The sequence below is a fragment of the Aythya fuligula genome, chromosome 4, assembly GCF_009819795.1.
Source record: "Aythya fuligula isolate bAytFul2 chromosome 4, bAytFul2.pri, whole genome shotgun sequence".
Taxonomy (NCBI): Eukaryota; Metazoa; Chordata; class Aves; order Anseriformes; family Anatidae; genus Aythya; species Aythya fuligula.
Window position 1 is genome coordinate 45,567,346 of NC_045562.1, and position 12,728 is coordinate 45,580,073.

Sequence of the window (12,728 nt, forward strand, 5' to 3'; positions counted from 1 at the left end):
CCCAACCCGAGGGAGGAGGGGTCCCGGGGATCCCCGCCCCAATCTGGGCATGGCCGCGCTGGCTGCTGATGCTGCCGGGTTTGGGCCTGCAGCGGGCTCTCGCCCTGCTGGGGCTCGCTGCAGCGCTGCCCCCGCACAGGTACCGGGGCTGCGAGGGGCCGGGGGGCTGCAGGGGGCTGCAGGGGGGCGCTGGGTGCACGCAGGGGTGGCTGAGCTGGAGGGGCCCTTCTGGAAGGGGTGTGCTCTCCGCCGCCTCCTGCGCCCCTCTGGACTCCTGGGTTGTTCCCTATCTGGCTTGCCCTGCGCTGCTGCAGGAATGAGATCTTTTTTTTCTTGCAGTAACTTGTCTGCAGCCCACTGGTCCCATCTCCACCCTGCTAACATGCTCAGCAGTTGCAAGTTTGACAGGTGGTACCACAGCAAAGCCCTCACCTCCCCGTATCCCGGATCGCGTGTTGAGCGTAGCCGAGTTCCCGAAGACAAAGTGGGCTGGCTGACCCAGTGGGAAGATTATAATCCTGTGGAGTACACCGCAGCGGCTGTTTTGGCAGGACCCAAGTGGGCAGATCCTCAGATCAAGTGAGTGGAAAGTGTGGCCCTTGGCTTTTTTGAACGGGGCAGGAGGAAATACTGATCGACTGAGTTAATTGCAATAATGGGCAACTGTTCCTACGGCTGTTCTGTGTTGTGAGAGAAGTAAAATTCTCAGAACCCTTACTGATATGTATTTTCCAATATTTTTGACGAGCGCGAATAATGTTGGATTTAAGAGCTCAGGAGAAAATTTTCAGTATGTGCATGCATAACTGGATGCAAGGTGAGAAGAATCTGGTTAGACCTTGAGGTCTGGAGCTGGGCTCTGACTCGGGAAATGCAGCAAGTTGAATGCCTGATGGTGACTGCTCTGTGAACGTGTGTGTTGGTTCCGTGAACACGTTCTCTGTTCTCCTCTCGAGGAATGCCATAAGCTACTTAGTGAGGGGATGAGGTGTATGGAGTTACCTACTGCCAGATGCTCTTGGAGGAGATGTTGGTAACGCTTGAAAATACAGAATTGTTTTTTAGTGTAGCTTCCCAAATGGATTGTGAGGAAAAAGCTGGTCAGTAGATTGACTCCTGTGGTGGTTTGAGGGGAATTGCTTTGGGAGCAGCAAGGAGGCTTCTGTAGGCCACCCTACCAGCGTGTGCTTCTATTTTCAGAGGTGCACACAGGGCATGGGCAGTAAACTTTTGCAAAGTTGTTGATTGCTTTTAGCATGTAACTGCTCGCTGCTCGTCAGTTAGGAAAGTGTTTGTTAGCTTTGTCACTGGATAAAATCTAATGCTCCCCAACGTGAACAAGAACAGCTTTGAAACATCTTCTAAATGAAATTGTAGGAGGAGAAAATGTTAAATGCTTTAGAGTGCCACACTTAGCTGAAGATTTAAATACAGAGACAGTCATCAGTAATTGCTCAGACTGTATAGCTTCCCACAGGACACGGAGGGCCTATGTATTAAGATCCATCTAAACCTGCCCATTAGCCAAGTGGGTGTTGTAGGTTGGGTGGCTGGCCTACAACCTTTTCTGCTGCATGTTGGGTTTTTAATTTGCTTCTAATTACTTTTTTTTTGTCTGCAGTGATAAAAATTTTTCTCCCAAATTTAATGAGAGAGATGGAGAAGTGGAGAGGACAAGTCGGAATGGCTTGTATGTGGTTGAAAATGGGAGGCCCCGGTGAGTGATTTTCGTTGCATATTCATTTCAGTGATGTAGTTTTAGAGCTCCTACAGGTCTGTGTCAGTTTAGGTAGATGGTACCTACTAGAATAAAATCAAGAGGGTCCCCTCTTAAGACAGCAGAAACAATACTTCAGTGCCAGAAGGTTATTTTGAGAAGAAGGCTGTGGCAGCAAGCCACTAGCCAGTTCTGCCCCAACAGTGGGCTGTGGGATCCTGGGGGGAGGAGGTCACTAGCACCTTTGATAGTAGGGTGTGGTGGAATTGCTCCCTCAATTGGACCATGTGTTGTGCTCTGAAGTTTTTAATACCATTTAGGTGCACTATGGCAGAGTAGATGAGTGTTTCCATCCACTAACAAATCCTCGTGTGGCACAGATGTGTAATCAGACCTGACTTTTATTTCTTCTTTTTCCTCTGGAATTTTTATGTAATTAAATGCTCTGTGCATGTGTAGTCTGGTAAAATGAAGGCTGGATTAGGTTCCCAGACCAGGTTATATTTGTGTGATGGGAGTAAAGCTTGATCAGGAATATGTCATCTGGAAAATAAAGCTATTTTGTTCTTTGCCTGTACTGTCAGACACGAAAAGGTAATGAAGGAGAGGATCTCTTTATTCTTTAAAGCTTGTGCTGACGCTGGATGTACGGTGCTATCCTTAGCTTTGTTATTTCAGCTTCCTTAGAGCTGCTTTTGCAGAACACTTGAAGCTCCACATGGGGACATACACTTATTTAATGTGCTGTGATGCATCTTTCAGGAATCCTGCGGGAAGGACTGGTCTCACAGGCAGAGGACTATTAGGGCGCTGGGGGCCAAACCACGCCGCCGATCCCGTTGTGACTAGGTAAGGGACAAGTGACTGAAAGGTGGCGTGCAGTAAAGCAAAAGCATTCACATCTTTTTCTGTGCATTTGGGAACCGGCAACTGCATGTCAGGCGGCTTTTTGTGTGTTGCTCTGCGTAAGCCTGTATGTATATGTGCATGGAGAGATGTATGGATACGTGGAACACAACAGTTTTTTAGCCTTTGGTTCTGGAAAATAGCTAGGACTTGCTGTTCATTACAAGCCTTTGCTTCTGAAATGCTGAGAAGGCAAATTAAAGATCAAGAAAGTGCAACTCAGTAGAAATACACTGTACAAATGCTCTTCAGTAACAAACGTGAAAATTAAAAGATAACATGACATGTTGTTATTGTCTGAAAAATGCACCAAAAGACCATAGCTGAGGCATAATAAATTGCAGGAACAGGATTTTGTCTTGGTGCCTCAGCTGTGAATGAAGTAGTGTGCCTGGTTTTGCACAGGAGGAAACACTGGGGTGGCCTGGTGTACAGGAGAAGGAGATGGGGCTTGTTTAATCTGTTTTGTCAGTGTGTGCTCTGCTTTAATGGTGGTTTTGCCTCCAGAGCCTGTGTGAGTTCACATCAAGTGTATTACACCCAGAGCTTTCAGAGAAGCTGGTGTAGGTACCAAACTGCAAGCTAAGGAATACTGCACTGAAGACAGAACCACTGTTGAAGTCATGCTGCTGCTTTTTAGTTCTTGCCCTTTTCAGAAGGCTACTGATGCTGCTGTTTTTTCCTTTAAAGTAAAACAAACACAGATTTGACTTTTGTCTTTATTTAGATATTTTTTTTTTGCTGTAATTACTGCAGTTATTCTAAATCCTGAGTGCGGTGTTGGGTGTTTGAGGCCTTCTGTTGGTGCTGAGTGGGTGGTTTGAAATGTTGCAGCCGGAATTTATACTTTATCATGGCAGAAAGCATAATTATTGTTATCTTACAGGTAGGTAGAAGTACAGTTAGACTTAAAGGCTTCACAGTGAGAGTTACAGTAGATACCAACGTTCTGGACCTAGCTGCAAAAATGGAGGGATGAGATCTTCCCAGACAGCTTTTGTCTGTCTTTGATCCAGAACTGTGCTTGATCCGCTGCCTTGGCCCTCCAACAGGCCATTGTGTGGGAGCTCTGCTGTTTGGTTTCCTTCTAAGAAGCAGCAGCAACAAATGTCATTATTTTTCGCTTTCTGCAGGTGGAAGAGGGATGGAAGTGGCAATAAGATCGCTCACCCAGTTACTGGCAAAAACATCTTGCAGTTCGTAGCTATCAAGAGGAGAGACTGTGGGGAGTGGGCCATCCCGGGGGTAAGAGCAAAGCTTTGGAAAAGGTGGACATCCCTCTGGCAAGGCCACAAGCAGATAACAGGCATTCATGTGATATAATTGCTTTTTGGGGATGACCTCATGATGTAGAGGGGAAGAGAAAGGTCCTATAAACAATTTATCTTTATCCTCCCAAGCATCAGTTGGTAGGCTTTCTGCTGTTCCTGCATTACAAGGCAATACTTAATTTTGATGGTGTCCTTTGCTTAATGCAGGTATAATCTCACCTGTTGTAGTTTTTGATGGATGTGTCTGCTTGCTTTTTACAAATAAGTGTAGAATTTCTTACATAACCGGAGCATGATTTGTATGGGTGTAATGTCCTAAGCACCAGTAAAAGATTGATAGCATGGGAGGTCTTAGGCTCCTCAGTTTGTTTTTTCTCTACTCTCAGGGGATGGTGGACCCAGGGGAGAAGATCAGTGCTACTCTGAAGCGAGAATTTGGGGAAGAGGCCTTGAACTCCTTGCAGAAATCTCCTGAGGAAAAAGCAAGCTTGGAAAAGCAACTGCGGAGGCTGTTCAGCCAGGAGCACTTTGTGGTAAGCTGTGTCTTTTGAGATAGCCTCGGGGTAACTTGCAGCTAGTTAGGAGATGACAAAATGAATGCACTGTCATTAAGATAAGCTGTGATGCTCAGGGTTTTGTGATATAAGACAGGGAAGGGACAATTGCATACTCTGTGAGAGTGACTACAGGTGATTTTTAATGGTGCCACCTTTTTTTTGAACTTCTTGTGATTGTCCACTGAGGTAGGTGTACAGAGGATATGTGGATGACCCTCGTAACACCGACAACGCATGGATGGAGACGGAGGCTGTTAACTATCACGATGAAACAGGTAGGCATTGCTGCTTGTGCTTTTTGCTGCTTTTTTGGTGTAGATGTTTTTGCATACATGGGGCTGAGATGAGCCATGAAAGTGGAAGAGAATATAAGTTGAGTTTAATTCTTAGATTGAAAGCAATGGGTGTGAGGGTCCCCCATCTTTTGTCATGTTCACTTGCAGCCAGTATTGGTTGTCATTCCCCTTGGACTTCTTTCAGTCCTGAATTAAGGAACATAAGGGATTTGCCTGAAAATAATTTATTTTTGTGTTATGTAGTTCCAAATCGCAGAATGTGCATTTGTTCTATAGATAGAACACTAGGCCAGTCACTGTCCAAACACTGTATTTAGCTTGAGTTGGTTTAATTTCCTATTTCATTGACTGAGTTGGAAGGCTCTTGGGTTTCATTTCTTCACAGTTAGTACCGGTGTCTGCTTCAGGTGCATTGCCTCTGGCTGCTGGATGATCTTTACTGCATTCTTGTCTTTGTTGTCTTATTTGCTGTCTCTTGACACTTTTTGTCTCTGTTACTCTGCCAGAGCAATTGTACTTTCGATTCCTTCTATAATTTAATTGGAATGAGCATACATTGGTAGTTCTTGGATCGATCCGTTATCCTGAATGCTCATCTTTCCCCTCTTGAGGTGAATCAGTCTGCTTTCTCTGGAGGTCAGACAGACAGAAGTCATACAGTGATATTTTCACTCTTGGGTAGTTAAGAGATAATAGTGGTGAAGCTTAATATGCTGCTGGTTTTTGATTTATTAGCCCCCAGAAAAAAATAAACATGGTGTTCCTTTGGTCTTTGTTTCTTATATACTTTTTTTTTTTTAATAAGCATTTCCTGGCTTGGTTTTTAACAAGTACTGGGACTTGCTCTGGAAATCTAAGTTAGAAACTTCAGAGCAACTAGAAAGCCTTTCTGCATCCTTATTTAAGTGCTGGTTATGTTTTTTACTTCGGTGACTTCGATAAAATAGTGATTTGGGGAGGGGAGGGGACAGGATTGCAGGCATATGTAAGTTTCAGAATTCAGTTCATATTTTGTTGGGTAGTACCTGAGAAAGTAAGCAATCAGATGTTAAACAATTAATTGACTCAGAGGGATTGGCTAGGCTTGTGCTGTTGTAATGATTTCTGGTAACTTGTCATGCCCCTGGTGTTAACCTAGGAGTGGCAATAAAGAGTTGTAGCTGTGCCACTCAAATTTCTGGAAAAAAATGTTTAATTCAAGTCTGGAAAAGTTTTCTAGCACAGACTCAGAGAGCTACTTGATTGATTTCTCTCTGAGAAATAGTTGCAGGTTGTTGCCTTTGGGGGAGTCCTGTGGAAAGGAAGAACTGGTCAGGTGTGAGAAGAGAAAGAAGGAGAAAACAGCATGTCCTAACGCTTGTTTTGTGAACAGGTGAGACAATGGATAACTTGCCTCTGGAAGCAGGTGATGACGCTGGGATGGTGAAGTGGGTTGACATCAGTGAGAAGCTCAAGCTGTATGCCAACCATAGCTACTTCATTAAGCTTGTGACTGAGAAACGGGGAGCCCACTGGGGAGAGGATCCTGGTCCTGAGTGCCGTGATTGATGTGAATGAGGAACAGACTCGCACACGAGGGGAATACCAGCTGCCCAGCCTTGAAACTGAGATGAGGTCCTTTTGAGTGCTGAAGTTCAGCTGGCAGAAACTCTTACCTGGATTAGCAAGGTTGCATTGCAAGTTACGTACATGTAATTGGGAATTTGACTTTGACACTTGAGCTCTGTATTTTTGCACTGATTTCTTGTCAGGAGTATGGATCTTTCAGGCATGTGAGAGTTGTAGGATGATGACCTGAATTAACGACTAAGATGAATTAAAGAGCTATGTAAAAAAGCAACGTTTCTGAGTGGTTTCTCCTTAGAAAAGTCACTGAATAGAAGTCTTATTTGAGATGAGTTTTCACCTTTACTTACTTTCTAGTTGACACTATGGTATTCACATGAGAATGTCCTAGTGTGTCTATCTAAAAATATCACTGTTGGAGGGTATACCTTGACTGTTTTTTGGGGCAAATCACATTCTAACGTTCTTCACGCTGCATGTGGCAGTACAGCTGTTGGGGAGACAGTGCCATATGCGGGATCATTGGGATGTGTGGCCTTGAGAGTAATCTTCCAAATGTTTTGGCTGTATTTAATGCTTTAGGTCATGCGTGTAACTTCTGGTCAAGGGGCACATGTGGGCCCTCCGAGGCATTTGTTAACAACAGGAAATGTACAGCATTGGTTGCCATTTTTTCCTGTGCTTAATCAAGCTTAACTGTGTAATAGTGTGAGAGTATATTAATTAACTTTCGGAGGGAAAAGTGAAGGTAAGAGCTTTTAGTTTTCCTGACAATCCTTGCCCTACTTACTCTTATACATTTCAGGTCATCTGCAATGTTATAAGACAGCGTCAGTGCTTTCTGTTGCTGTGTAGACTTCCACAGACGTCTTTTACAAAAAACACTATCATAAATTGTAGTTAAGATCTGGTGTTTGGTGTTTTCTTCAGCAGCAATGTCTGTAATAAACAAGCCCTTAAAAGCACGAAGTGCTGGGTAGTGTTTGGTAGGGCCAGATCAGGTAGTATTTGGTGTGTGTGTGTATATACATACACCAAATACAGGTAGTATTTGGTAGGGCCTCTCTCAGGTAGGACCTGAGAAAGCCTGTGAATCTCAGCATGGACAAAAGGCAAAGCCAGCCTCAGGAGTTCCCTTCCTTTCCTACTCATGGTCATTGCAAGCAGGGTTGCTGAAGTAATGTTCGTGTGTTTCTTTTTCCCAAGAAATAATTAAGAGATGAAGAGACCTTAGTCATTTGATGCTCAGCATTTATTCAGACTTAGGAAGTAAGTAGACAAAGTTTGAGAGCCATGCACTGCAGCACACACGAGCTTCAGTAGTGGGTGTGTGAAACAGGGACCCTGTTGTTGGTGGTCCTCCGTTTTCAGCACATTGCTGACAGAAGGTGTGAAGGAGAGGTGGGAAGTAGAAGATCATCTAGAAGCAGCAGCGTCCTGCAGGAGACAGCCATGGTTATCCAGGTAGGCACCTGCAGAGCAGTAGGAGAATTGCAGGTTAGAACCAAGAGCATTTAATTGTTTTAACGTCTTAATGAACGTTTTATATGAGCCCTTAGCCCCAAGAGGAGGCTGTTTCTGTGTTCATGGGAGGTAGCTGGGCAGCTCCTGACAGCTGGATATACGTCTGGCTAGAGTGTGGCAAGTCCAAGTAGCATGTTTCTTTCTTCTCTGTGAAGTGATTAAGATAATGTGCAGTGCTGAAGGAAATGAAAATCACTGAAAGTATCCTGCTGGATGAGATTTAAAAACTGCACAAGGGTGGTGTGTTATTTGTGGAAGGAAAAATTCTGTAATGATTTCCCTGTCCTTAGCAGTTTTCTTTTCAAGCCAGTCTGGCAGGGGCACGGGGGCTTGGATATGTTTTTTGGTAGTCGTTTGTTCCCAAGAAAGATTTCCGGCTAGACCATTTTTAGCTGGAGTACCTGATGTTACACAGTACGTTGTGCAGAGCACCACTGCTTTATGCCTGTTCCAGTATCTTCATAGCTAGATCTCAATTCTTGCTTGGGCCATGAAATTTCTTGCACAATTAAAATATTGACAGTGAGAACTAGGCAAATGTCATGATAGAGCAGATGTATTTTTGTACAGCAAGATAGGTTGCTTACCTCAGACTTGTCATCCGTGATGGCTCACAGCCCTGCCCCTTCTCAGGAGGGGGCGAAATATGGGGCGAAAGGGCCGGAAAGGGGGTCGTCTTGGGTTCTGTGAAAAGAAAGGCATTGTGTAACTGTTTCCCAGTTCAGTGCCAACGTTGTGGTTAAATCTGAATGTTAGAAGTGGCAAGAGTCAGTAAATCAGACACAGAAGACTTACCTCCTCCGAACTGTCCCCACTAGAGCTATCACTGTCATGGTGATGCTAGAGAAGAACAAATTTTTGGTTAGAGCAAAGCATACTTCATTCTACATGTTACTTAAAAATAAATAAATGATTAACAAAACGGTCAGATTTTTTAATGTGTCCTGTTGGAAAGCAAAGATCTGCAGAGGAAACTGTTGTGCGATGAAGGAATTGGGGGGCCCACTGATGGCCTGAGAGTGACCTTGCAATTTCTCTTTTGCTTTAAAGTTTGAGCAGGACTCCATCTTAAGCCAGGAGTCTGGAATGGGAGTACCGTACATGTGTTCAGCCTTGCACCAGCCATTGGTATTTCTGAGGCTCTCCCATCTGTTACAAAACCTTGCGATTTCCAAGTGACAACATGAAGATTGCCTGCATTGGCTGCCCGCTTGTTTCTTTGTTCGGTACTTACAGCGTTGGCGACAGCAAGGACCATGCTCACGATGCAGGACAGCAGGAGGAGCTTCATTTTGAGCGAGACCCCTGTGGAGCAGATGGCACAGAGTTGCAGCACCCCGGTTCCAGCAGAAGGGAAGGCGTGGGGAGCACGCACGCAGGCTGGGTTGGCTGCAGCAGCTGGTGCAGGGCTGCTCCAGCTGGGCTTTGAGCATCTCCCACCCTCATTGTGGACTTTCCCTTCTGTTCCCTTCCCTCCCCTGCAGTTTGCAGCCATACCCAAGCAGATTTCTGTCCTGTAGGGCAGTGGGGTAAGAGCTGTCCCCGGTACTACCTTTGGGTTGCATGTTGAGCGGCTGGTCAGTGGGTCAGGAGAAGTCGGCTGGCTGCGGTGGTAGCGCTGCCTGGACGGCCGGCGTCTATATATACGGTGCTGGGTAGTGTGGCACACATCAGGAAGCTGGAAGGTGTCATGTGTCATATCCTCATAAACCCCATTGGCTGTTTAGTTTAATTACTTCTCACCTGATAAAGCAGCCAGATTTTGTGAATGACCTTTATATTATGATTTTTGTATAATCCTTGGGGGATCGACATATTTGGCAATGGATGCATGTATTACAGAAGACATGACTGTTGTCTGTTTCACTCAGGATTTTCTACCAGACATGCTCTTTGCCTGCAATAGAGGTGGAGCAGTTTGTTCCAGAGTATGGGGATGAAAGAGCGGAAAGTAAGTGTTGTGCTTTTTAGTGGGTTTTCTTTATTGGTGTAGTGTGTTCTTTTTCTTAAGTAATTTGTTGACTTCTTTGAAAGTCCCCATGTAGGGAAATCCCTGGCAGTGACTAAAAAACCCAGATAGGTACAAGTAGAAATGCACTTGAGATGCATGCAGCAAATGTGCAGAAATTCTAATATGTTTTCCTGTAGGACACATGCAAGTCCACAGAGGCAAAGGTGTAATCTGGGGTTCCTAGCATGCATGTTTTTTGGGAATGCAATCAGGTAAAGCTGGACAGTGCGCAACAAAATGAGGACTGTGACCCTGCATCTTTTGGCATGAACCTTGGAGCCAGAATCAGCAGCAGAGGTGGTGGTTTCCTGTGTTCCCTTCTTTCTAGTGTTTGCCATCAGGCCAAACAGGCATCTCTGGTATCAGGCAGTACAGCACAGGGAGCTGGAAAAGAAGATTCAGATTGCCAAGTCGGTAAAAAGTAAGCAGCCAACCTGTGTTGGGTAGCAACATCCTGGTGCCTCGTTGGTTGTAACCAACCATGATGGATAAATCTGTGCCATGGTAAGTGTGAACATGGAATGTGGCTGGGAGGGTGCTCTGTGTGTGTGCGCCTGTATCTCAAACTGGGTTGCCTTAAGCTGGAGGGGAATGACATTTCATTGCTGATACTCACTTGTAGAGGGAGAAAATGCTTCTAATTTTAATTGACACTCATTCAAACTAAATGGAAGCAATCGTGTCCACAGAGGGTTACAATCTTTCTTTTACCTACTTCACCATACTGTAAAGACATGAAGTGATAAATGTTAAGATAGTTTGAAGTTAACTGCAGTGTTACTGTTATTGGTTGGTGCTATCTCTGGAATGTGAAATAGGTGGTCATTTATGGTCCTTATTCTTAATGGAGTTTTTTATGATTTGTAGATTAATGATGGACTGGTGGAGCTCCCCCCTCTGCAGCAGATGTGAGCTGAGCTGAATATCTCATTGGTGTAGCGCTCTGGGAGAGCAGCATCCCTCCATGTGTATGTCAGCAGGTGCTCCTCCTCTGTGCCCTGCAGTGGAAACATGGAAGCAGTGGCATCACGGAGACCTCTGGAGCAGGTGGGATGCCGGCTCCTTCATGTGCCGGGCGCTTCAGATCTCCATGGCTGTACTTGTCTTGGGAGGTAGTCACCTTCCCTGCATAGCTTGGGTGGTTTAAGGGCCTTTCTTTCCCATTTGTCCTGATGAATTCTGGTTCACTGCATCTTTTCCTACCATTTGGCTGGTGGGTTAGCCTGCGGAGATCAGGACAGTCCCTTGTGTGTTGTCCTGCCCTAAAACGGACAACGAACTCGCCTGGATCGCTCTAAGTGGGCTGACTCATGGCTGTAGAAAGAGCAAGTAAGCAATAGGCTGCGGTCAGGCAGAAGAAAAGGCTGTCAAAAGTTGATGGCCTAAGAGATGCCTTGATGGCCTCAGAGATGTCAAGTCCCAGAGAAAGGCTCTTTATCAAAGGAATTAGCGCAGTGCGTGTGCCGTTGTACATCTAATCTGGGTTTATGTGTACAGGCTGCTGGGTGACGTCGCAGAAGGTGCAGCGGGTGACAGGTTGGGCTTACAGGAGAAAATGTAAGGGCAGGGTTTTGTTGGGCAGCTGCCCTTAGCTTATGAAAGATGTTCCTGTGTCGAGCATCCCGATGGCTATATTTGTTGGAACATTGGCTGGAGTTACACTGGGACCGTTGTCCCTGGCTGGCGAAGGAGCAGGAGGCAGGTGGAGTTGTGGTCCTGAGCTGCCCCAAAAGTGTTCTGGACTGCCATTCCCTTTAGTTGGGAGGGTGCCATGGTTCAGGTGGAGGGGGGTTTGGGGTCTGCCTTTGTAGGAAGAGTATTTGGGGTTTCCTGTGTAGAGCAGGGGATGCTTGGGGTGTCTGTTCTTTTTGAAGTGTTTGGCTTAACATCGCAAGTTTACTGGGATTCAAAACTAATATTTCTGTCCTTGCTTTTCCATGCCTAAATCGTGCTTGTTTTCAGGCAAACAAGAGCTGGCAGGTGGTGAAAGGAGTAGGTGGCAGTTCTTTCTGTGGGAAAATGGTGGCAGTAGCTAATGCTTCTGTGGAAGAAAGGAAGCCACTGGAGGAGAAGTTGCAGCTGAGATATCTCCTGCATCTTGCAGAGGTATCACTAATTTGTCTTTGTATACACACCCAGGCTTGCTGTGGTCCTTGAAGTTGTTTGTTACACAGTTGCTCAGCTGGAATTCGGTGTGTGACACACTTACTGCACTGCTACTGTTTTTTTCCAAGGGACAGGAGAATAAATTGCTGAAAAGCCTATAATGTTCATGCATTAGGAATTAGAATTTAAGGACTTCCAAATTCTGATAATTCTGATCTATCCTGGAGTTTCTTTTCCAGCCTTAAATTTAACATGGATTTTCCACTGAACCTTTACCTTGAGCTTTTCTTTGACAAAAGTGTTAAAAATGAATAAACCACGGAACAAAAAGAAAATCTATGTAGACATTATCTTTATTTGACACTTCTATGCAGAATGTTAAGCTGACAGTAACAGGAGAAGAAATAAATGCTATGTCAAGGTAGGTTTCAGTGTGTAAGATCCACATCCTATAGTTCTACTGAAGAAGAGCTTTGTCAACAACTCCGCTCTTGGGTTAGTTCTACTTCTTGCTTCAGAGAGGCCATGGGTACATGCGGAGGAAAACACTTCTGTTCAGCAGTGAGCCACTTGGAGTTCTTCAATTTTTTTGTTAGAGAATTTATACCAGTTATGCACTTGTGTTATTTGAGAATAACTCAGCCTACAAGAACCTTATGACAACTTTGTTCTGAAAACTATGAAACTGTTAATTACAGTAATAAATGGGCTTCATATATTTGACCAGTTGTAGTGCAGCACTGGGATACTGGCTCAGAACAGGCTCATCCATGC

The 12,728-nt window shown here is 45.0% G+C and overlaps 1 protein-coding gene across 1 annotated transcript; it reads left to right on the forward strand.

Moving 5' to 3' along the window:
- Window positions 1-41: 41 nt before the first annotated feature.
- Window positions 42-6,587, forward strand: NUDT9 (nudix hydrolase 9). The gene is made up of 8 exons (XM_032186545.1): window positions 42-139; window positions 340-579; window positions 1,622-1,717; window positions 2,480-2,566; window positions 3,757-3,868; window positions 4,281-4,427; window positions 4,642-4,726; window positions 6,120-6,587. The coding sequence occupies exons 1-8, from the start codon at window positions 69-71 to the stop codon at window positions 6,293-6,295; spliced, it is 1,014 nt and encodes a 337-aa protein (XP_032042436.1). The 5' UTR covers window positions 42-68; the 3' UTR covers window positions 6,296-6,587.
- The last annotated feature ends 6,141 nt before the right edge of the window (window positions 6,588-12,728 follow it).